Genomic DNA, 26411 nt, shown 5'->3' with positions numbered 1-26411 from the left:
TTCTCTTTTGCTCGCCAGGAAACTCATTTTTGTTTTTCTATTGTTTTTGTGTTTTTGAAATTTTTCGATGTTTTTGGATTTTCAGATTTTTGGATTTACTCCCCCTAAAATCAATAAACTAAGACAAATATAAAAACACACAAAGATATTTACAAAAATGATTTTCCGATGTTGGTTTTACTCTTGCTTGACCTTAATGCCGTTAACCAAAATTAAGTTTTATCAGAAAAGATTTAACAAATTTTGGAAAGGTGAGTTGGCATGTCGGTAAGCAGTGCGGACCATGACAACATTGATGAGTTTCATATTGAAACAATCACGTGTGAGGTGATATCTGAGATCAACGTGTCAGGTCAAAGAGTGCTGTTCGAGATAATAATAATTCACAAAGTAGCTTAAATATCGACAAGTATAGGAGAGACTAAGAATATAAAGGCGTATCCTGCAACTGTTCCGTGCATTGCAAGGAATCTAAGCACTCTCCCAACTGGATATCCACCCGGTGTGGACTTCAAAGTCGAATTTGCAACTACTGAAAAGTCTCTTGACAACAATAAAATCATAAACCTCCGGGTCCGGCTGGTCTTCCACATTGTACCAGCGAAGGTCTTTGACTTTCTCTTTCAGAAATGGTGTGCGGATGTTCAATCCATCCAGAGGCATCGGCACACATTTCACTTCATTCGTTCCTGAGGACCCGATCAAAACCAGAATGACCAAGTTTTCGGCACGTTCTTCATTTGGTCGAATTTTGCAACTTCATTCAGCCACATTTTCTTTTTCTTTCCTCTCTCTCCATCAAAGGCAACAATTTCTTCTGTCGCCTGACTTGTGCAAGGACATTCCACTATCAACAATCCTAAGACTATCAATAGTTCCTCCTGGAACTTCCTGCACACTCACTCAGAGATTAGTTGGAGAGGGGGACCCAAGCCTTCACAGACTTGGGTCGTCCGTCATCGTCGAGAATTGTAACATCCATTTCCCGATGATTCGGAATTGATGTAGCTCCCCCTGAAACAGTTACCGGTTTTGGTATCCAAATCTCTTTCTGTTTTTCATGTTTAACATCCGATTTAACAGATCTTGTTTGGATAATCTCCGGTTTTAAAATCTTTTCAACTTCTTTTCGTTGTTTCTTTTTCTGTTTCTTTGCTCGTTGTTTAACAAGACGAGGGTCCTGTTTTGGTGAAACAGATCTTTTATGGTAATTGTTACCATGGGGGGCATCAATTTTTGTCTTTCTCTTGGTGAGATATGGACAATTCTTAATGATGTGTCCATACTCACAGCATTCAAAGCATGATCTCCGCTCAACAAACCTCGGAGTATCATAACTGCAATAGCCGGATGACGAACTTCGTGATCTTGAGGTACTTGGTCCTACATCACAACCGTTTGTGTGTTGTGTATAGTTGTTTTGACTGTTTCTTTTCAAAATTTTACTTTGTTTAACAAAATCCTTATTGGATTTGTTTTTGGAAGTATCAATTTTATCAGTCCCTCTTGATTTCACGAGGTTTATCTTCCGAACCTTTTTCTTGTTTTCGCCCTGTTTGCCTTTACTATTCTCTTGGGCGGCATGATTTTGTTCACGGAGATCATCAACCTTTGCTTTCAACTTATGAAGATATGGACAATTTCGAATGATATGTCCAATTGTTCCACACTCAAAACAATATCTTCGTTCAACAATCCCCGAAGCATCATGTGCTCGTCTTGACGATGATGATGAACTTTGTGATCCCGAGGTACTAGGTTTTGAACAGTTTGGATCGTTTCTTTTCAAAACTGTTGCTTGTTTAACAAAATCTAAGTTAGATTTGTTCTCATAAGTTTCGATTTTGTCCGTTCCCTTAGATTTCACAAAGTTCACATTCTTGTTTTTCTTTTGGGTCTGTTTCTTCTGACCCTGAGTCGGTGCCTTTCCTTTAGGTTTGGCATGATTTTGCTGTTTTTGTACTGTTGGTAATTTCTTATTCCCAAATTGTCTTCGAATTTCAGCCTTTGGAATAGGAGGACACTGTGTAACTGTAACACGTGGTCCTGTCTTTCCCAAAAACTTACTTGTCGAATCTTCAAAGACTTTACTTATCAAAGATTGATTAACATTTTTAATAGGAAAATCTTTGTCAGAGTAGATTTTATCATCACCAACGAGAGTGTACAGCAAGTTCACACCCTCCGACTCTTTTGCAGACGAGGACTCGATTTCAACAGTCTTAGCGGGTTTTGCAGGAGGATCACATAGAATGTAATTCTCGAGAGGTATGTCCCCATCTTTGACCTCCGCATCAGACTTTGCTGGGATGGTATCATCAGATTCATCATCAGAAGAATCAGCATCCTCAATGATGACTGGAGGATCCTGATTCTGTTCAGCAGAAGACACACATGTATCTGCTGAAGTATCTGAATCTGGTGATACATCTTTCTTGTATCCGAGTCCTGCTGCAAACTCCTTTACATCAAGAGGAACAGATGGTTCAAAGAACACCCTATCCTCCTCGTCAGGCATCGCATCATAATTGTGTCTCACAGGTGGTGGACATTTCTTGTATCCTATGCATGTGACATCCCGTTTTTCTTTCTGAACGTCAATGATGTGATCCAACACATAGCTAGAACTCAAATAGCTATCTAGCTTGAGTTGGATTGCCTCACTTTCCGTTTTTACACAGACCATTTCTTTTTGCATTGTCTCAAGACGTGAGATATACAAATTAATGTCCGTTTGTTTTCTGGAAACCATTTTAGTTAATTCAGTTTTATCTTTCTTTAATGTCTCAATCATTGACTTAAATTCTTTTTCATGGTTTTCGTAAAACATGTTGGCTTCTGTGCATTTGGAAAGATCCACAGTCAATTTCTGATTATGGATGAATGTCACATCATATTTCTCTTGCAAAGCCTCATGCTTGCTTTGCAAGTCACACCACTCAGCACTCAAGGAACTATGTTTGTCTTGCAAGTCAAACAAACTAGCTTGTAAAGCATCATGTTTGGCTTGCAACTCAGACATGTTTCCTTCTAAGTCAGCACACCTAGCATGCAACCTAGCACATTCATCACAATTAACAGCAGTGGGTTCATCGACACGTACCTGACTGGAATTACTCTCAGGTGTTGGCCTTTCTGCATCAGAATCAATACCAGATCCATCCTCACTTGAACTTGAAGTTGTATCACCCTCAACTGAAGTTGAAACATCTTCATCTGAACTTCTAACATGTTCAGAACTGTCATCATTCCCCGAGGATCCACCATTGCTGACATCTTTGACAATTTCAGCATACAACGCCGTTTTTGTCTGACTACTGTTCTTGGGATTAAGAAATGACGATTCTACAGTAGAATAATGGTGTTGTACGGCAACTGGGGGTAATGGATTTCCATACATGTCTGTGGTGGGAGCTGGCTTTACAGGAACTAGTTTTGGATTGCCAAAACAATCTGTGATTGTGACGTACTCCGTTTTTAATGGAGCATGTGGAACGGGTCTTGCAAACGAAGTACTGGAAGTTCCAAAATACATATCAGAATTGCATGGCACACTGGATCTTGCAGAAAACGTGCTGCTCTCTGCAATTGACGGATTACCCCATGCTGGATTCATTTTTGATCAGAAAAATGAATACTATATCAATGTCTCGAAGGATAATATCCACCCGAAAGATCACAGAGCCGAAGAATCCTGGTCGAAAGATCTGAAATCACAGAAACTAGTTAACAATAAACTGACCACAATCGAAAGATCAACTATTGTTCGAAGGATCAACAGTACTCGAAAGATTACTGTTGAATCTCGAACAATAATTTCGAAAGATTCAAGAACTCGAAGGATTCCCTTTTGAAAGATCCTTATCTTTCGAGTTAAATCCCTATCTTTCGGACACTTATCTTTCGAATAGATTCCTTGGTCGAAAGATATGTTTCGGACTTCGAAGGATGTGTCGAAAGATGATGATCTATCGAGCCTTCCTTGATCGAAAGATGATCTTTCGATGTCGAAGGATATCTTTCGAAGTCGAAGGATATCTTTCGAATGTGCACTGACACACAGACACAGATGTGACGGGTTGGTGAAAAGGTGATGGGTTGGTAAGTCAACTTTCGGCAAAAGGGTATGGCAGGCTGACAACTTTCCCACCAACCAAGATTTTGAAAGATAATTTACCCAAAAAGGAAAACCCTATCTGCAAACCAGTCACCGGAAGTTTAACCGGAATTTTCGCCGGAAAAACACAAAGACACTTAAAAACAAGTTTTAAGTTACCCAACCCACTTATGAACACTCCCGGTAAGTTTAAAACACGTTTTCCAGTTTAAAAGTGTAGAAAAACCAACAAAAACGGGTGTTAAACCAAGTGTTCAAACACACACCAAGAACTTGAATAACCCGGTTTTAAACAAGGTAAAGAGCCAAGCTCTGATACCACTTGTAGGTCCCTTTTTGTCGGAGGATGACGAACCTTAAACCTTGTTATACTAACCCACTAGCGAGTGCGGAATCCAAGCTAGCGAGCAAACCGGGATTAAGCAAGTATAAACACAAACACACACGGGTTCACCGATTAACACAACTTGTATTAATGCAAATGAAGGTTTCGGTTACAAGCACAATGTTTACAAATCTAACATGTAAACTCTCAAAGTGTGTGTGTGAGTTCCGGACAGAAAGCTCTCAAGAAGTCTCTCTCTCTTTCGGTGTGTGCACCTATGTGAACTCTCAGAACTGTCTAACACAACACACTGCATGGGTATTTATACCCAGCTCATGATGTGCAGTCCGAAGGATCCGATAGATGGTCCGAAGGATCATCTATCGAAGACAAGTCACTCGAAAGATCAGCAGGGACCTCGAAAGATCACCTTTCGAGGTCTAACCATTCGAAGCATATCTTTCGATGAGATCGAAGGATCCATATCATCCTTCGATCTCTTATCCTTCGAGACAGAACATCTTTCAACTTTTACCAACTGTTGTCCAAGTCAAACCGGAGGATGGTTGACTTGGTCAACTTACAACACAAGAACAGGACATCGTTTACATCGTGACCGAATACAGACAAAGTACAGACACAAGTGCACCAACAACAAGAGGAGCCGACATCATAACAACAGGATGAGGGACCTAAATCGGATCTTGGTGTTTCTCTAGTCCCCCACCCACACCGATGCAGATTTGGGTAGCAACAATGCTAACTTGGGTGAGACTTGTTTAGGTTATGTAATTTATAATTGCTAACTTTAGGTTCTGTGATCATCAAAAGACAAATTAAAAAAGAGCTCCCAATTTAACAGTTAATAAATGAGGCGGCCATTGTGGTTTTACATCACTTGTGGCCCTCGAAATAGTTGAACAACTGAATTATTTTGGATCTAATGTCAAAGACACTAGCTGGTCCGATTTCACGAGCAAATCAATCTTCACCAGATTTTACGGCCAAATCTAATTTAACCCCTCCAGCTTAATGAACACCCAATTTTCAAGTAAAATACGGTAATTAACACTGAACATCTCAACAGTTAACACAAACGACTTCACTACATAACTTTAGCTATGAAGCTCATATATGAGTTAGTTATCCAATTTTGATATGATATGCTTACTGCACATACAATTTTGATATGATATCCAATTTTGAGAGCCACATACCTAAATATATCATATAAATTAACGTTGTAGCATATTTAATTGCCTTTAATTAGCCAACCTAAATTACACTCTCATTTGAGTTATTTGTTATTACACCAGTTAACATCTAAAACCGCAAATCATAAAAGAAGCAAATTATTAAATAAGTGATATATATACATTTACATGCTACTCTTGCATTTTATTTACTAAAACAATATTCTAACAGCATACAGTTCTTACCCGACAATATTATTTAAAACAACAACAATCCTAAGATCGTTGACTCATTATATGTATGATTTGTTTATTTGAAACGTACGAAGAACTAGAGAATCGCGGGTAATGATCGTTGGCTTTTGGAGGAGAGACAAGGAGGGTGATGAGATAGGAAGGGAGGTGGAGATGGATGCCATCTTCTTCTTTACTAGAGTTGCAAGAACTGGAAGCTTTAAAAATGGAGATTGTAGTTGAAAGTAAAGGGGTTCGGTTTGTGCTTATATATAGACTTGAATGGTTTATTAAAATAATTATATTTTATTTATTCAACCACATAAATGGGAAAATCGCCAAAATGTCCAAGTTTTGGTCAAACCTTCCAAAATAGCCTGGTCAACCGTCTCGTGGAGACGTCTGAACTTAGGTTAGACGTCTTGACGGCTGTCCAACCACATCGTGCCACGTGTCTGACAAACATGTCATGTTACCTGGACGGCTGAGACGTCTTGGCTAAGACGTTTGAGACGGCTTGAGACGTTTCATAGTGGCTAGCCGTTAAGCTTCTATTTTGCATGGCTTGAGACGTTTGAGAGTGGCTTCGAGACGTTTTGAATGGCTTGAGACGTTTGAGAGTGGCTAGCCGTTAAGCTTATATTTTTTTTTTTAATATTTGATTGTAATGTTTTTTTTTCTTTTTTTAATATTAGTTTCTAATTTTTTAAAACACTGAAAATATAAAAAAAAACCGGTCACATGGGGGGGGGGGGATCGAACTCGGGGTGTTTCATTCAAGAAACGACGTCGTGACCAGCCGGGCTAAACCCTCATCCGTTGATATGTTAGACATATATTAAATATATAATAATTTGTTTTTTAACCCGTTTATTTAGATTGTTTGTTAGACATATGTTGAAAGTTTTTTTTTTAGTTTAGATTGTTTGTTATTATAAATATATATTTATTTATTTATTTTTTAATGTTTTATTTAAATGTTAAGACGTTTCACGGTTTTCAACGTTTCAGACGTATGAGACGTCTCAGACGTATGAGACGTCTCAGACGTATGAGACGTTTGAGACGTTTCCCGAATTTCGAAGAAATTTTCAGGACGTTTTGAACCTCTTTTTAAGTCACAATTTTCCACCCTGTTATACACAATGTTTTCTTATTAACCATATTTTCTACAACATTGGTGTTTACAGCTTAAAAAAATGGGCAGACCCCCGGATTCAACAAATGGTTCTATGAAGTTATCTACAACTGGTTCTAAGAAGTCATCTACAACGGACATATGTTGTGTGGCCTGACCACGAAGCTCATATTGGTCGAAACTCCGGGGTTATCATATGTATGCTATTGGAAAATCTAGTTAACAACCGTTCATTAACATGGAACGAAGTAAACATGCAGGATGCTTGTGTCAGATATAGACGCTACATGGCTGATGAACTATACGCCGGGCGCTACAAACCAAGTAATTTTTGATGGCTTGACGTACGGATTGTAAAATTTAATTCTTATATTAATTAAAAGTAGAATTTGTTACATGATTTTCATAAAATAAAACATAAAAAAAATATATATATTATTAAAATTCTGCTAAATTATAAGATGGAAAAATGTCATCCGTTGAACTCTGCGTTTCTGTCTCTTTCTTTTTTCCTTTGCCTGATGATTTTTGTGAACGAATCTGTGATTTCATTGGATCTAAACAAACGTCACGAACATGTCTGTATGTTCGGCAACGCGAACAATATACCGGAACAGGTTCTTCCCCACGAGACAAGATTCGCTTGTTTTCTTTTGGACGACCTGATTGACGTTTTGTAATATTCGGCGGTAATACACTGCCAAGGCCTTCTGGTATTACCCATTCAGACCTATGAGGCAGAGGATTAATCGATTCTTCATACGTTTTTTTGTATACTTGGTTTGAGTAACACGAGAAAGCATAATGACTACAGTCAGGTTCACCCAAAAATCTTGAAACAGCAATCACATGCCCACAAGGTAAACCCGAAACTTGCCAGACACGACAGCTGCACGAACGATTCGAAAGATCAACTACACCCCTTTTCCCACCATCATCAACAACAAAGCTGTTTACCCGGATGCCTGCAACAGCCCAGGTTCTAGAGCCTTCAATTTTCTTTAAAATTTTCTTCTGTGCCCACTGAGTAAGTGAATGGCTCTCCTGCATGCCCTGCAATCGACGGTCATAAAACCATTTTTGTACAGACTCGCGGAAAAATTCGATAAGTTGCGTTATCGGCATCTTACGCGAGAATCTAGACAAAGAGTTAATAGACTCCGCACTATTAGATGTCATATAGTGGTATCGATTGCCGGGACAATGAGCTCTTGCCCATCTACCAAACCCAATATTTGTTAAAACCTGGCGTATTCGAGGAACAGCAAGACACAAAGCATTAAATGACTCGTTAAAGTCAGACATCCGATAAGATTTACACGTCTTCCACCATAGTGCCTCGTACTCTTTTTTTTTAGACGACGGCAAACGTAAATTCATCATTAAATGACGACAACACAGGCCGTGGTACACACGTGGAAACACATTCCTAACACCCACATGTATCGAATTCGCCCTATCCAAAATGATCGCCATATCTGCTATTTCACCAACACAATCTCTAAGCTTTGAGAGAAACCATGTCCAAGATTCACCATCCTCTGATTTTCCAATGCCATAAGCAAGGGGTAAAATCTGATTATTTCCATCCATGCCCACTGCTAAAAACAACGTCCCTTTAAATTCACCCTTTAGGTGTGCCGCGTCAATGATAACAACAGGTCTCAGATTAAACATAAAGCTACGAATCTGAAAATTAATGAAAATGAAATAAGACAAAAACCCATGTTACTTTAAAAAAAATAAGAGAAAGTAGAAAATATAATGTATAATTTACCGCCGCCCCTAAAGCAACAAAAACCATTTCAAAACGACTCTGCTCATCAACCAAGATGTGGGTAACGCTTCCAGGATTTGCAAGTTTCAAATTGTAACAATATATTGGTAGTTCCGCAAAAGAGTCTCGTGTAGTTCCTTGTAGTAGTTCAAGTGCATAGCTTTTACCACGCCAAGCTTGAAGGTTTGTTATCTCAACCTCGAACCTTTGTCTAAAATCTTTGACAATCTCTTTCGCTCGATATATCCTACCACTGTCTTTTAGTTGTTCCTTCAAAAAGTGACCCAAAACCTTTGGGTTAGCCTGACGAAAATGTGGGTGTGTTTGCGTCTTCGAACAGGTGTGACTATCGTTCATATGTTTAACAAACCATAAATTGCCACAAGGAATAGCATGAGCCTTAAATCGCCATTCACAACCATCACCCCTGCATGAAACTTCATACCGCGTCTTAGATGATCTATCAACTTTAAACTCGAAATGCTCTAACAAACATTTCTTTCCCAACTCAAGCTTCATCTCTTCTTTGTTATTGAATATATGACCGGCCTCGAACACTATAGATGAAGAACCTGATTGGTTGTGAGACGTTAAAGATTTTTCAGAATATTTTTCTAAATTTGGACACTCATCGTTTAAAAAATCAAAACTTTCTTTTACTGGAATATTTAGATCTGGAGCGTTTAAATTGTTTAAACAAGACAAACCAGATGAACCAACATCAGACTCTTGAATAACATATAATTTATATAATTCAAAAGGATTCTGCATCGCCAGATCAAAAAAAATCTAACATCTCGATTGTTAATAATATCGATCGGATCAGTAAACGTAGACATCCGGTATGACAACCGTGTAATGTTTGGAGTATCACACATCTTAGAAACATAGTTTAAAAAACTCTTATATGAATGATCTGTTTCAATTTCTAAACCACGTCTCCTTGAATCGACACCAGTAACATACTCAATGTTTCCGTTAATCAAATCCCACTTCCCCCCAGTATAAACAACAGACCTGACCCTCATGTTGTGAGATAATCACCAAAAAACAATTTTTCTGTTAAAGTTCGTGTTTAAAATTAACTGATCTATATAAATTCAAAAACAAACATCTTGAAATTCATCTAAAACGTCTTCAATTATTATTAAACGTCTTGAAATAGTACAACGCGTCTCAAAGAAATAAATGAAAAAAAAAATGGACAAAAAAAATGGACAAAAAATGGCTCAAGCCGGCTAAAGAGACAAAAATGGCTCAAGCCGACCAGACACAGCTCGAGCCGAGGGGAAACGTCTCAAGCCGTATTGATTAACGGCTAGCCACTATGAAACGTCTCAAGCCGTCTCAAACGTCTTAGCCAAGACGTCTCAGCCGTTCAGGTAACATGACATGTTTGTCGGACACGTGGCACGATGTGGTTGGACAGCCGTCAAGACGTCTCACCTAGGTTCAGACGTCTCCACGAGACGGTTGACCAGGCTATTTTGGAAGGTTTGACCAAAACTTGGACATTTTGGCGATTTTCCCTAAATTGAAATCTTTACATGACCAATGGTTTCAATGCACGTCGCATGGCATAGCTACATCGTAATGAGATATTTGGTTTGTATATGGATACGCCTAATATAGCCCTGTACAAGCCTGTAAGCGAAATATAGAAGCCACGTACAGGCCTGTATATGTCGTATATGTGACTGATTTGACATTGTACTAGGTTTCACCCGTGGTTAAAGACATAAACCCTATACGTTGCGTACAGGTTCTTACGTGACGTATATAGGGGTCCATTTTTGGTATCTGGTATGAGAAATATACCCTATACGACGCATACAGGCCTGTACGTGCTATAAAAGTCCCACTTGGGTATGTAGATAGGCAACAAGGTGTGTGAATATCCACACCCTATTTATATCGTTAAAAATGCAAAAACATGCATAGCTTTTACGTTCTAGGCAATGTAACCTCTGTAAGTTCGTGGTTCAGACCGAAACCTGTGATTAGTGTGTGATTATGTTCAAAGACGGAAGATTAGATAAGGATCACCGGAGCTTCAGTGCGTCGGGGAACTCGAAATCACGAAACCAACGCCTCCGGTAGGGTTTTTATGCGGCTCTATTCTGGTTACCGATAAGTAGTTCACCGCCTTTGGTTCTACAGTCGTTCCTCAGCTTCAACGGATGAAACTCCGAGATATCAAGTGATTTTCCTCCGGCGACTCCGAATACTCCTCACCGGAATCTTCAACCGGACTCTCTCCTTCTTCAATCGCTGCCGGAAACCACCATCTTCTTCGTTTGTCAGACGTCGTTCACCTCAGAAACCATTGTGCACCACCACTGTACAAAAAAACTGGTCCTGAATAGGAAGCCCACGAAACATTAAACACCATGAAAGATCAGTCTCATGAAGGAATAGACACACGAAGAACATAGGTTCCTCGTGAATGTCCAATGCTCGCGAAAGACTACAAGTGACAAAGCATGGGTTCTTCGGCTAGATGGTTCTTCGTGAGGATCTTCGGCTAAGGAGGTTTTTCGGCAGAGGGGGTTCTTTGGCAGTCCACTTTTGGGTCCAGATCTGAAGAAACCCTATCTTCTCTCAAAAGCCGCCACCCACCTCAAGAATCATGACGAACTGTTGATCTGCAGACCTGACCAAAAACACCCCAAAAGTGATAATGAATGATGAAAACTTGATATATTTGGTGTGAAACATAAAACTTAACCCTCTTGTATGGTCTGTTTCATCTCAGACCCGTACGTTTGGGTCCAGATCTGAGGTTTTTTTTTTTATGTTTACACCATTTTACTTCTTGAAAAAAAAAACCACAAAAATCACTAGTCAAGAGCTCATGTGACTTAGCAACTGGTTAGATTCACTAAGTCGGGTACCATCGCTCTGATACCACTTATAAGTTCGTGGTTCGGACTGAAACCCGTGATTAGTGTGTGATTATGTTTAAAGACGGAAGATTAGAGATGGATAAACAACTTTCTTGTATAATTTTTGTAGCATAACGTTACAAATTGGCCCGATTACAAGCTAGCCAAAATATACCAAAGGAGCATACATCCAGGAGAGACCAAGTGGAGATCTCTCCCACAAGTCTAAAACCTTAAAATGTTGCAAACGACCAAAGGGTGGTATTTAAATCCACACCACCTTCAGAAGAAAATCCACTTGTAGGTGGAAGGTCACTTGCAAACGCACACGGTCAAACGAATAACCCTTTCGTTTCACCACTTCAAACGAGCGGGTCTATATACGTTCGTTTGACCGTTTCACTAACTATTACAAAATCAGCATAAAATGTAATCTAATCTATTCGAACAGCATCGGACACAAAAATTGCACCAACAAATTGTAAGTTCGTGGTTCGGGCTGAAACGCGTGATTAGTGTGTGATTATGTTCAAAGATGGCAGATTAAAGACAGATAAACAACTTTCTGTATAAATTTGGTACCATAACGTTACAAATCGGCCCGATTACAAGCTAGCCAAAATATACCAAAGGAGCATACATCTAGGAGAGACCAAGTGGTGAACTCTCCCCCAAGTCTAAAACCTTAAAATGTTGCAAATGACCAAAGGGTGGCATTTATATCCACACCACCTTCACAAGAAAATCCACTTGTAGGTGGAAGGTCACTTGCAAACGCACACGGTCAAACGAATAAACCTTTCATTTGACCACTTCAAACGAGCGGGTCTATACACGTTCGTTTGACCGTTTCACTAACTATTACAAAATCAGCATAAAATGTAATCTAATCTATTCGAATGGCATCGGACACAAAAACTGCACCAACAAATTCCCCCTTGTCCGTTGTTGTCGAATGCTGAAAATGCAATTGCAATCAATCTTCAGTCAAGTATTCGTTGATGTTATCTTCTCTGTGTTAACAAATCTCTCTTTGACCGATGATCCAAGTAAGTAGTATCTTGACTTGAGTCTTCGTAGCAATACCAAACCCTTGAAGCTTCTCGTATGATATTTCCCCCTCAAAGTATGTGTATCCGTGTTGGGTGTTGTGCAATGTCCTCACAAGGCTAAATTGACCGATCTTTCGCTGATCTTCCAATACTCCAATCGGCATTTGATACGGGTTCCATTCCTTAAAAACTGCATCAAGTCTTGATCTTGTCATAAGAACTCTATTTCATTCAAGCATACTACATTGGTAGAGTTTTATAGTGAACTGTCTTCTGTAAACCATCTTTGTGGAATCCACCAAGTAATGCACTTTGATCACCAGCATCAACACTCAGGAAGTTAGCTAGACCGAGTATATCATTTGCAAGCTCAACCAACACGCTTAGTTGGGGGGGGTGTTGGAGCACGGACCTCCCGGCCGCTGGAGTGATCCCACTCCACAAGCTAGCTTAGCCCCATAGCTGCCTGGCGGTTAATACCCACCCGAGCCGAACCTTGGGGCGATTTACAGCTTGCCAAGATTCGAACCCGGGACCTCAGGGATGAGGGCGGGTGAGGCTGGCCAAGATTCGAACACGCTTAGTTGAACTACATCCAGATCTCATTGTCTCGCCTTTGTGAAGTTGACCACATAATGCACTACGGATCTTCAGCATCAGTACTCAGGATGTCAGCTTGACCAAGTACATCGCTTGCAAACTCAACGAATTGAGTTACACCCAGATCCCAGTAAAATCCCAAAGAAACATCAAAACCAAAACTGAAACCTGCAAATTCCCCCTTAACTATAACTTCATCCGTGTTAAGTTTCGGCAATCTCCCTTCGCAAGGTGTCATTGCTTTGACCCCTCTATCCAAAAACCTAACCAGCATAGCATCTGATAGAGTTGGAATCCACACTTGTCAGCCTTGAACTATCAGCTCTCATAAGGATTCCCCAGGTCTTCAGTGAACAGCGTTTTGAAACTACTGTTGACTTTAGATACATGTATGTTTTCGTGCAAAACCCTTCACGCTGGCTGGAGAATTAATTAAAATCCTCAAATATATGTTTGTGCAAAACATTCCACGCAGAACCTTTGATATCACCAGAAAATCACAAACTTTACGACCTGTGATTGCGTTTAGAATTTTACCGAAGAAATTCCAAAACATATGAAAATTTTTATCCCCCCATTCCTTTGGTGAAATCTCTAAACTTTAACAAATTCCCTCCTCTAAGCGGAACGGTCGTCAACTTCACTGAACAAATTCTCTCCACTGAGCAGAATCTTTTAAATGTTCTCGGTTTTTCAAAAAATCATGAAAGCGACTTTCTTCTTTGCATATCCTAGTTGATAAAGAAAGTCCCCTAGCCCCGTAGGATCCGACTTGTAATCTCCAAAGTTCTGCTAACACGTAATCCGAAAACATCCATTATAGGCATAACTCTTCAACTTTGTGAATTCGCTAGGACCGGTCTTCGCTCTCCAAGTTCCTTCAGTCGTTACCAAATGCGAGAATATGAAAATAAACAAAATGCTTTCGAGCATTTACGAACACCGATAACAAAACAAATTTTCACATGCGGAAATAAATATACCGTTTTTGGCTCATAATAGTCAAGTCACCAAATTTGACGTTTGCACCGGAAACTGTGACTATCCCCACATTCTTAAAAATCATTTGTTTTCATCATCCCAAACTGATCTGGCGCGCTCCGAACTCGTATGAATTTGACGTTAAAACTTGATTCAAATAAATTTCATGAACACCTGACCCCACTTTGCAACTCCTTAATAGAAACGGGTCCACGAAAAAAAATACGAGACCGCAAAATACTTATATCCCACGAAGAATTCTGGTTTTTCGTAAATGGACTGTATTTTGTGAAGGTATGCAAAGAATGATAAGCCCAAATGAATTCTACACACAAACTAGCCCAAAATTAACAAGCCCACGAAGAAAAGATGGAATACCTTGGACCAATGAAGCCCATCTAAAACAATTGAAGGTCCGCTACTTCATCTCTCTCTCTCTCTCTCTCTCTCTCTCTATCTATCTCTCTCTGTGATACACAACCTCCAAACCCAAAAAAAAAAAAAAACTTTTGTGCAACCGCCACCCATACATCAGCCGCATTCACTGAAGATTTTAGATTTTGCTCTCAATAATCCCGCCATTAATGCACAGTTAACCACAAACCTACACCAAATCATACCAGAAACTGGAGAAATCACCGTCATCTTCACTGATTCCCTCACGAGAAGGATCGCCAGAGCTTCAGTGCGTCGGCGAACTCGAAATCACGAAACCAAAGCCTCCGGTAGGGTTTTTATGCGGCTCTATTCCGGTTACCGATAAGCCGTTCAACGCCTTCGGTTCTACATTCGTTCCTTCAGCTTCAACAACGGAAGAAACTTCGAGATATCGAATGATTTTCCTCTGGCGACTCCGAATTCTCCTCACCAGAATCTTCAACCGGACTCTCTCCTTCTTCAATCGCTACCGGAAACTACCATCTTCTTCGTTTGTCAAACGTCTTTCACCTCAGAAACCATGGTGTACCACCACTGTACAACAAGCTGGTCTTGAACAGGAAGCCCACGAAACATTAAACACCACGAAAGATCAATCTCACTAAAGACTAGACACATGAAGAACATAGGTTCTTCGTCATTGTCCAATACTCACGAAAGACTACAAGTGACAAAGCATGGGTTCTTCTTCGTGAGATTCTTCGGCTAATGGGGTTCTTCGGCAGAGGGGGTTCTTTGGTAGTCCACTTCTGGGTCCAGATCTGAAGAAACCCTATCTTCTCTCAACAGCCGCTACCCACCTCAAGAATCATGACGAACTGTTCATCCGCAGATCTGACTAAAAACACCTCAAAGGTGATAATGAATGATGAAAACTTGATATATTTGGTGTGAATCATAAAACTTAACCCTCTTGTATGGTCCGTTTCATCTCAGACTCGTATGTTCAGGTCCAGAGGGTTTTTTTTTTTTTTTTGTTTACACCACTTTTACATCTTGAACAAAAACCACAAAAATCACTATTCAAGAGCTCATGTGACTTAGCAAATGGTTAGATTCACTAAGTCGGGTACCATGGCTCTCATACCAATTGTAAGTTCATGGTTCGGACCGAAATCCGTGATTAGTGTGTGATTATGTTCAAAGACGGAAGATTTGAAACGGATAAACAACTTTCTTGTATAAACTTGATAGCATAGCGTTACAAATCTGCCCGATTACAAGCTAGCCAAAATATACCAAAGGAGCATACATACATCCAGGAGAGACCAAGTGGTGATCTCTCCCCCAAGTCTAAAACCTTAAAATGAACAAAGGGTGGTATTTATATCCACACCACCTTCAGAAGAAAATCCACTTGTAGGTGGAAGGTCCTTGCAAACACACACGGTCAAACGAATAACCCTTTCGTTTGACCACTTCAAACGAGCAGGTCTACACACGATCGTTTGACCATTTCATTACCTATTACAAAATCAGCATAAAATGTAATCTAATCTATTAGAACAACATCGGACACAAAAACTGCACCAACAACCTCTATGTATGATAAGTTAATAAGCATATATACCATGTAACAACTAATTTCCATATTTCAACGGTTTTATGCCGGATCTTAGTTTGTATAAAATATAGGGGTATACAAAAAATTAGAGCAATTTAAATAATATCCAAGATTCTCGTTGGTTTTTAGACACCACAAGTTTAATGTGTTTTTAAAAAACTTCGCTCCGTACCATTTTAAATCCATTGTCAGATTTTGTTTGGGAGGACCATCACAGATGCCTATGTTATCCAGGGTCCTCATTGATTTTTAGCCACCACACACTACTACAAAATAGAGCTTTAGACGGGGTGATATGGGTTTTAAGGCGGTGTTTTCATCAGGCATGTAAAACGTTTCTATGACAACTTTAGAAATCCCTTTTATATCATTTTAAATCTATAGTTTGAATGTTTGTGAGGGACATCATTAGCAGCAGGGGTGTCAGTCATGTCGGATTGATAGGTTTGGGTTTAGAGTTTAATTCTTCAACCCTAACCCGCCGAATCATATACTTATTCATGTTGTTCCGTGCCATGCCCAGTTAAAACCGTGTTGTGCTTGGGTCGACCCTTTTATGTTCGTTTGTTAATATAAGTAATGGCACACAACTTTAGTAAAAATTTAAACAACTAATTACTTCCTTTTATGTTCATTGGTGTCCTTTTAATTGCTTTCCTTTATTTATCTCTCATTCCGAGCTAACAACCTTGAGTTTATAAATGTGTGGTTTGAACTAAGCTTATAGCTTTTTTAGCTTATTTTTACAAAATAAGCACTAATGGGTGTTTGGTTTACCTTTTTAAGTTTATGCTTATTAGCTTATATAAGCTAATTCCAAGAAACTTATAGGAAGATGGTTTTTCAGCTTATTTGAAGAAGATGGTTTTCTACTCATTTGCCCTCAAATGGTGGATAAACTCATTTGAATCTGATACACACAATGGTATTATACCCATTCCCATAATACAAAATAACTTAACAAATAACTAAAGATTAATTATTAATTATTTTGACTCACATGATCAGCATTGGTTTTGTATAACCCATCGATTAGTCAACTTTGAGTGATTTTTTTTTCAAATAAAAGGAATATGAGTGAATTTAATATTGGATTTAATATTGCACCACTATTTTGTATAATCCACCAATTAGTTTGTTACCACTGTTTGCATTTAATATTGCACCTACCTCATATGGATTTGTATTAAACATATAGTATAACTTCATTCCACTCAAAATTACAGCAAACTTCTCTCGTGAAAACTGTAGCCAACTACCTCACATTCATATTTGCATTTATACACTGTAATAAGCCACATTGAAGTTTTATTAAAAAAAGCCAGTTTCATTCTTGTGAAAACTGCAAAAAGTTAAGCAAATATGGAGAAAAGATCAACTCTTTTAATCCATCTACCATCTCTCAAATCATTAACTCTTGCCTTAAAAAATCCTATTTATCAAACACCCATCTACCATTTATCAAGCATTCAAAAAATTTGCTTAAAGTGGAGTAATACCAACCTGTTTTGTTTTCATATACTCTGAGGTAATTTGTTCTCTTCATTTTTTACTTATTGAATTGTTTTCTCTTTGTTTTAATTTCCAAGTCATGGACTTGAACCATGATAATGACGTTGTTGTCATGAAAACTAAGAAAAAGAAAATAAGATCATTATGGACGGATGATACTCATATGATATTTCTTAACTTATGCTTGAATGAGGTTAGAGTTGGGAACAAGCCAACTAGTTACTTTAATAAATTTGGGTATGAGAATTCGGAAAAGTACATGAAAGAGCGTACTGGAAAACTTTCGACCACAAGCAAATTAAAAATCATTGGGAAACTATGAAAAAAGAATGGAAGTTGTATGATCGTTTAATGAGACTTGAATCTGGAATTGGGTGGGATCCCGTGAGAAAGAGACGATTGATGCATCGGATGAATGGTGGGATGAAAAAATAAAGGTAATATTTTGTTTTTTAATTTTTTTTCTATAGTTCATTAAAATCAGTTTTGGTAAAATGTAGTATATAAAATATTTTTTAGCTTACAAATTATATATTTTTATTTGTACAGGGAGATAAAGACCTTTCCAAGCTAAGAGGGCAAAATTTAGAGATGTATAAGATGTATTACAGGCCTTTATTTCAAGATTGTGTTGCAGTTGGACATAACACTAAGACTCCATCTGATTTTGCGAACATGATCAATAAAGATGAAGAGTTCATTGAAGGGAAAGGTGATAGTGACGAGATAAATGTGTCTTGCGATGACCAAGAACCTATTTTCTCCGAAAATAGTTCAACCAAAAGGAAGAAGTCTAAGAATGTTTCCTCTTCTCGTTCAACAAAGAGAAAGACTTCAATAGCTTCTGCATTTGAGGACAAACTTGATAATGTTATGCAGACACTACCATCGAGAAGCTCACAATCGTTTCCACCGCAAACCTGTCACCTTCCACAAAAGAGCCCATGGATATTGTGTTAACCTTTCCTGGTTTTGAAGAAGGTTGAAGGAATTATTGTCACGCACTAGACATTTTCTTGAAAAACCAAGCTCGTGCAAATTTCATGGTTCCAACAAGTGATGTGACAAAGATGGAGTTTTTAAAATATCTAATGGAAAAATGATTATGTGTGTTTCCTTAGTGGTTAAAATTTCTATTGGAAAAATGACTTCTCATTTATGTGTGTTTTTAGGCTTATATAGTTTTTAAAACATCTAATGGATAAATGATTATGTTTTAATCTTAGTTTTGTTTATCTATATGTGTGTTTTTTAATAGGATGGATACGGATAGTGACGAAACCGATTGTGATAGAGATGAAGAAAACGAGGCGGGGAAAGAGAAAAATTGGCTGGTATTATGTGGTTTAGCCATTGAAGGGATAATAATCAGTCATAAATTGAATAATCCACGTATGCTTTGTCACACATATTCCCGTACAGGCAACGTCTTTATTCAAGAAATACTTAACGGTCATCCAAGACGTTGTTATGAAAATTTTAGGCTTCACGTACCGGTACTAAAAATGTTATGTTCGGATCTTTCAACACATTACGGGTTGAAATTAACACGCAATATTTCTGTTTACGAGTCAGTTGGGATTTTCTTGATGACTTTAGCACATGGACTTGGAAATAGATTGGTCCAAGAAAAATTTAATCATTCGGGAGAAACTATTCATAGGCATTTTCATCTTGTTTTAAACGCTGTACTTAAGTTAAGTAAAGACATTATAAAGCCTAGTGCAAATTACTAGGGTTGAGCAGTATACGGTTCAGAACCACCAGAACCGGGGAACCGAACCGCTAATGCAAATTACAATGAAGAAATACCATCAGAAATTATAAATTCTCGTTATTACCCGATGTTCAAGGTAGTCCATATCATATGTTACATATTTAAAGTATACCTTGAAATAATGAACCATCTATGTTTCTCTATGTAGGATTGCATTGGAGCTATTGATGGGACACATGTGAGGGCATTTGTTCGAGAACACGAGCAACCAAAATATATTGGTAGAAAAGGATACACGACGCAAAACATAATGGCAGCATGTGATTTTAACATGTGTTTTACGTTTGCATGGGCTGGATGGGAGGGGACAACACATGATACTAGAATTTTCAATGAAGCATTGCGTAGGCCCGAAGTTAATTTTCCATGTCCAATAGGTGATTAGTACCATTCCATGTTTGCTTAAACCTTATGTTTTGCTTAACTTTTTATATAAGTAATACTATTTATTTTATTCATTATAGATAAATATTACGTTGTTGATGCTGGATATCCAAATACTAGAGGTTATCTTGCTCCATATAAAGGAACCAACATTCGTTATCATCTACCTTATTTTCGTCGTGGAAAAACAGTTGCTAGTCGTGCTCCTAGAGGACCTAAAGAGATATTTAACTACCCTCATTCATCATTGAGAAATGTCATTGAACGAACTTTTGGAGTATGGAAGGCTAGATGGGAGATATTACAACATATGCATGTCAATTACACCTACGAGACACAAGTGAAGATCGTGCTAGAATCTATGGAAATTTATAATTATATTAGAAAAAAAGATACATGTGATGAAGGATTTATCAGGGCGCAACAAGAATCTTACACTCCAAATAGTGGTCGAGGACCTAATGACATTAATGAAGTAAATGAAGACACAAGTACACAACGTAGAATAGATGATTTATACATGAGTGCAGTTAGAGATATGACTGCATGAGATCTAACCAAACCAAGATGAATGTTTATTGAATATTAATGTATTTTTGTAGAAGTTTTACGTTATCCTCGAGATAAATTTATCCAAAAATGATGGTATAACTCATAAAAACAAAATAGATACATATAAAATATACGTTATGTGATAATATGTAACCATGCCCTTTTTGGTCATTTTACTAATATAAGCTAAATAAAATAAGCTAACACAAACACTTAAAAAGAGCTTATCAACTTGTAGAATATAAGCTAATCCAAACACTTAAACATAGCTTATTAAATGAAAGAAAATAAGCATAAGCTACTTTAAAATATAAGCATAAGCCAAAAAAATAAAAGCTAGGCCAAACACCCCCTAAATGAAATTTTTGAAAGTGAAGAGTTGACGAAACACTTCAAAGAGAATTTATTTCACATTTAGAAGTTAATTGTTAAAGGAAAGTTAAAAATTAAAATTTCGGGTGAGAAACAGTTTAACATGCGAATGTTTCAAATAACTAAAGTAACTATGCATGAACTAAAGTAATTATCATTGTGCTACTTCAAAACTATATTGTAATTATTTGTATTTCTTCTTAACAATCAAGAGCAGCCGACATCATAGCAACATGATGAGAGACCTAAATCGGATCTTGGTGTTTCTCTAGTCCCCCACCCACCCACACTGATGCAGATTTAGGTAGCAACAATGCTAACTTGGGTGAGACTTGTTTAGGTTATGTAATTTATAATTGCTAACTTTAGGTTCTGTGATCATCAATAGACAAATTAAGAAAGAGCCCCCAATTTAACAATTAATAAACGAGGCGGTCATTGTGGTTTTACATCGCTTGTGGCCCTCAAAATAGTTAAACAACTGAATTATTCTAGGTACAAAAATAAGACTTTAATTTTGTTGATGAACCACCTATCCATACCAAAACTAAGTAGGCTTTGCTACATACAACCCCTTATAGCCTATATAGGCAAGCCATCAAAACCTGCTTTCATCAGCAATCACGTTAAACCAGTCTTCTGATTCAGGATCCACCTGAAGATGATAAGATCAACACAACCCGAATCACTATTACATAACTATAGTTATGAAACTCATATGTTACACATCTTATTTGTTAATGCATTGGTACATCATGTATTTTCTTTATTCAATTACGATATAAATGGTGATTGCACCTCCTAGTCCCTAACTCAATCGACACTGAGCTTAGCCAATGAAAGGACGTCGAACGACCACCCCATTAGAGTTCACCCACACCCACACACGGTCACATCGAACATCTGTTGTGACTGAGTCCCATCCCTCCACTACCACAATGTTGGATAATCTTTATCGGTTACGGGTCGAGTACGGGTTAGAAAATGGGTCGAATAATTAAACAAGTCAGCTGGGTTTTATTTTAGTCACATGGTAGTGAATTAGTCTAAGGTTGACCGAGAACATGGGAAGTGGACGTTGAGGAAGTATACGTTGGAATATTGTTGCTGAAATGGAGGATTATGTTGGAATATTCTTTTGTGCATGTGCTTTGGGTTTGCTATAGTTAGAACTACCGTCACTGTTAGTTAGTATTCCGTTAATTTAACTTCTGTTAGTTAGGAAGTTAGGTTAGTTACAGAGTTTGTTTTTAGTTTAGTGAGATGTATATATATTGTAGCTGGTTATCACTTTCCCAATTAATGAAATCGTTCTTTCAATTCAGAATATGTCTCTCTCAAATTCACAAAATAACATGGTATGAGAGCTAAGCTCTGTTAAAATCAATTGAATCTCCGGCGGTTGTTACTTCTCCGACGACTTTTCCGGCCATTTTCTTTCAATCCAATCTTCTTTTTCTCTTTTTCTGCATTTCATACACTACTAAAAAACACGCCTATTTCCGACAAAGTTTTTTGTCGGAAATTGGTCGGAAAACGGCGTTACCGACCAATTTCCGACTAACTGGCTTTTCTCGGAAAAATCTAGTCGGTAAAGTTTTCCGACAACGTTCCGATGATTATTTCCTACATATTTCCGACAAAAAAAGATGTTAGAAGTTCCGACGAAATTCCGAGTAAATTCTGACTACATGTTTCCGACGACTATTTCCTACATGTTTCCGACAAAAAAAAGATGTTAGAAGTTCCGACGAAATTCCGAGTAAATTCTGACTACATTTTTCCGACAACATTCCGACGACTATTTCCTACATGTTTCCGACAAAAAACGATGTTCAGAGTTCCGACAAAATTCCAAGTAATTTTAATAATTAGTTTTTTATTTCTTTTCTACTTTTCCAACCATTTTCCGAGCTACATTTCCTACTATTTTCCGACCAAACAATTTTAATTATAAAAATAACAAAAAAATCTGCTAAAAATGCAGGAAAAAACTATAAAAATCATGTTTAAAACAAAAATCTACAAACTAAGATATGATTATCACGTCCCGTTCAAAAGTTTCAATACAAAATACAACACTGTTATCAAATTACGAGCTTACCCACAAAATATGATACCGTTGTCAAATTACAAGTTTCCCACAAAAATACGACACGGTTATAAAACTACAAGTTCAACCACAAAAGATGATAAACTTAAACTAGACTACAACGGATTGCCTGGATTACCAAATTTTTTTAGTAGCTCGGTTATTTGTCGTTGCACTTCTTCCTTCATTTCTTCTCTCACTTGTTGTTGAGCCTCTTCAACACGGTTTTGCAACATATCCACTTGAGCTTGCAAGTTTTTCACCTAAAAAATGTTTAGTATACATGATATTAGTAAACAAATTGAGATGTCAAAACAATCACAAGTAACTAATTTGGGTCTTGTTTTTTTAATCTGTATCGCATGATGGGTAGGGCCGTCCGTTTTCACCTGTACCCAATAACCAAACCCGACCCAAATGACCGAACCCATACCCAATATAACCCCCCAAAAATTCCTAAACAATCTATTTTGCAGCCCAATATAACCCTTTCTGACCTTAAACTAGTCTGACACAGACAGACAACCGAAAATAATCATCGTTTTAATATGGTCTGTTCCGAACCAAGTATTTTGCAGGGAATGAAGTTAAAACAATAAATTTTGCAGCCCAAAATAACCAGCACATACATTATTTCAATATATTTATACAATTTTCTATAATTTTTATTTGTTTTCTAAAGTCAGGGAATGAAGTTAAAAAGAGTGTATGCTTTTCTTATCTCTTCTTAAAAAGAGTGTATGCTTTTCTTATCTCTTATACTCATCTTTTAAATTTATTACCAGTGCATCTCATATAAGGTGTCATATAAATGAAATCCTAGTTCGAACCAAGTAACAAAAGACTGGTCAGTGGTTCGTGACTGAAAACTAAATGTTAAAACTTAAAACTAAATGTTAAAACTTAAAACCAGGGAACAAAGAATATTTAATAATACCTGCTCTTGTGAGCGCTGGTATTCCGCATACGACGCCGACCCCGACGATGAAGATGGTGTGCCGTTAACGATGAAATGAGGATCCGAAGATCCTATCCCAAATCCTCTCCTTCCCTGCGCACGTTCCCACAAGTCAGCATCACCGACCGGATGTAGCGTGACGTCTTCCCCATACTTCTCGAGCATGGATCTCTCATATGCTTCCTACAATATATAGAAACACGGTTGCTATTTTGCTAACAGTTGATACAATAAATACACAAAAATGATACAGGATCTTACATATGCTTTTCTAGATCGAGCAGTACAAAACTCCGCCCCGTCCAAGCTTTCATCATACAATCCGTCCCAAAAAATTTTCTTGGACTCTTTGGTAAGGTGGGTTGCAAGGAAGAGTTCCCTAAATGTGGGTGGCCGGCCCAATGCCCGTTCCTATAATAACAACATAATTTTAAGTAAAAACAATGACTAAAGTTTATAAGTATTTTTAAAACTATGTTCATAGTTAGTTCACTAGTTGCATGGATTCTGTTTGTTGTAGAAATTACCATTTTATTTCATAGTTAGTTCACTGGTTGCATGAACTTTTATTTACGCAATTGGAATGATATTAACTCTTATTTATTTAATCAGCCCATTAAAAAAACAGAAGCAACATTAAATATTTTTAGAAAACTCTCAGACCCTTTTCTGAATTTTCATAACCGAATGACTTATACAATTTAACTTACCAAGATGATGCGATGCTCATCATATCCCCTAGACCCCCCTGTATGTCGGGATATCACATCATCATTATCAACTTTCTTACGATTATTTCTCCCTTTCACATACTTCTTTTTCCGTGCCTCTGTGTTCCAGCCCTATACAAAAGTAGAAATACATCTATGATAATATAAAATGCAATAAAATATTACAAAAAAAATAATATATTAACTGGCTTACCATGCACAACTCTTCCCATATGTCACTATGCACGAAGCGGGGAGGAAACTTACTCATTGCTTCAAAATCAAGCCTATCATCTGGGAAATCAAACCCAGCCACCCTAGCTTTCTTTGCTGATTCAGTTCGATAATCTGACATTATATCTGCGAAACGGTCCTTTAACACGTTCTCAAATCCTTCTCTAATGGCTTCATCATTTGCTTGATCCCAGTTATAACGTGTCTAAAAAAGTGAAGTTATAAATGCACGCTCAAAACAAATTAGAATAATATATACAAATAACTAACTGATGTAGTACCCTAAATCGATCAAACATGCGGTCCAGTAGTTCCTTAGGGACATCTCTATACGTTGCCCAAGCTCCATCAAAACACTCGTTGAATAAAGTTCTAATTGCCCTATGAACTTTACCATTCGCAAACCTACAATTAGAAATAACCGAATAAGTATATGTATAACATAAATAAACTACATAAATTTAAATGTTCAAAAAAACATACTTCCTCCCGACCCGATAGATATAAGGCCTCTGAGTGTGATCATGAGTCGCGGTTGCATGAGGCGTATTTTCAGCATTAGAGGCTAGTTGAGTCGCATTTGTGTCATCATGATAATCAGCATCATCATCGGAGTCGGCATGATCTCTAAACGGGTTAAACCCCTGCTCATCCTCTTGCGAGATGTCCTCCTCATGTTGACATCGAAGCACCCTCTTTTGACGTCGTAATGCCCCCTGCATGTCAGCCATGGGATCAGCATCACCAGCACGACTGCTACTCCCAGCGTATCCATGACCTAACGTCCTACTAATACTTGGACTCAACTCTGAGATATGACCACGACTAGATACTAATGCCTTTCCACGCCCACCACCGGAGTCCTGCGCTCGCCCACGCCCACCACCGGAGTCCGGCGCCCGACCACGCCCACCACCATAGTCCGGCGCCCGACCACGCCCACCACCAAAGTCCGGCGCCCGACCACGCCCCCCACCGGAGTCCGGCCCACGACCACGCCCACCACCGGTGTCCGAACCCCGCCCACCACCGGTGTCCGAACCCCGCCCACGCCCACCACCGGTGTCCGAACCCCGCCCACGCCCACCACCGGTGTCTGACCCCCGCCCACGCCCACCACTAGAGTCCGATGCTTTACTATACATACACATATATAACTTAGTGTATTGTAAAAAAAATATCCGTTGAGATTTTTAAGTTCCTTTAAAACAATTCCACTTTTATATATAACTTAGTGTATTATATTAACATGTATTTAAAATAAAATAATTATATACTGTAATTACAATATCTCATGGTATATATAAATGTTTGGTCTGAAAATGGTCGGAAGTTTCCGACTAGTTTCCGACCATTTTCCGACCACTTATTTTTTGCTTTTATAGTTTTTTTTTTGTCGGAACTTCGTCAGAACTTTCCTACAAAATTCCGACCATTTTTTTATTGGTCGGTAAATTGTCGGAAAGCAGTCGCTAAAATTTGTTTATTCTTTTTGTATGTATTCTGTTGGAAAATG

At 38.2% G+C, this 26411-nt stretch overlaps 2 protein-coding genes across 2 annotated transcripts; both read right to left on the bottom strand.

Annotated features, from left to right (window-relative positions):
* Nucleotides 1-7445: 7445 nt before the first annotated feature.
* On the bottom strand, nucleotides 7446-9555 carry LOC110884719. The gene is made up of 2 exons (XM_022132457.1): nucleotides 8785-9555; nucleotides 7446-8696 (listed from the first exon to the last, which is right to left on the bottom strand). Exons 1-2 carry the CDS (start codon nucleotides 9553-9555, stop codon nucleotides 7446-7448), a joined length of 2022 nt encoding a protein of 673 aa, XP_021988149.1.
* Nucleotides 9556-22909: 13354 nt separating this feature from the next.
* Nucleotides 22910-26061, bottom strand: LOC110884802. Its single transcript, XM_022132539.2, has 7 exons — nucleotides 25379-26061; nucleotides 25177-25300; nucleotides 24876-25100; nucleotides 24662-24793; nucleotides 24213-24362; nucleotides 23931-24134; nucleotides 22910-23256 (listed from the first exon to the last, which is right to left on the bottom strand). Exons 1-7 carry the CDS (start codon nucleotides 26044-26046, stop codon nucleotides 23110-23112), a joined length of 1650 nt encoding a protein of 549 aa, XP_021988231.2. The 5' UTR covers nucleotides 26047-26061; the 3' UTR covers nucleotides 22910-23109.
* Between the last annotated feature and the right edge of the window lie 350 nt (nucleotides 26062-26411).

Source organism: Helianthus annuus, chromosome 1 (assembly GCF_002127325.2).
Source record: "Helianthus annuus cultivar XRQ/B chromosome 1, HanXRQr2.0-SUNRISE, whole genome shotgun sequence".
Classification (NCBI taxonomy): domain Eukaryota; kingdom Viridiplantae; phylum Streptophyta; class Magnoliopsida; order Asterales; family Asteraceae; genus Helianthus; species Helianthus annuus.
Note: the sequence above shows the minus strand (reverse complement) of the source record. Positions and strands in the feature narration are given on the sequence as shown.

Bases quoted from the DNA above. Each gene is read 5' to 3' on its own strand.
- LOC110884802 (XM_022132539.2), bottom strand. From the start codon at position 26,046: ATGTGTATGTATAGTAAAGCATCGGACTCTAGTGGTGGGCGTGGGCGG. The intron at 25,301-25,378 runs GTATGTTTTTTT...TTCTAATTGTAG, and splicing joins ATCTATCGGGTCGGGAGGAA to GTTTGCGAATGGTAAAGTTC. The intron at 24,794-24,875 runs GTAAGCCAGTTA...ACTTTTGTATAG, and splicing joins TATGGGAAGAGTTGTGCATG to GGCTGGAACACAGAGGCACG.
- LOC110884719 (XM_022132457.1), bottom strand. From the start codon at position 9,555: ATGCAGAATCCTTTTGAATTATATAAATTATATGTTATTCAAGAGTCT. The intron at 8,697-8,784 runs GTAAATTATACA...ATTAATTTTCAG, and splicing joins TTGTTGCTTTAGGGGCGGCG to ATTCGTAGCTTTATGTTTAA.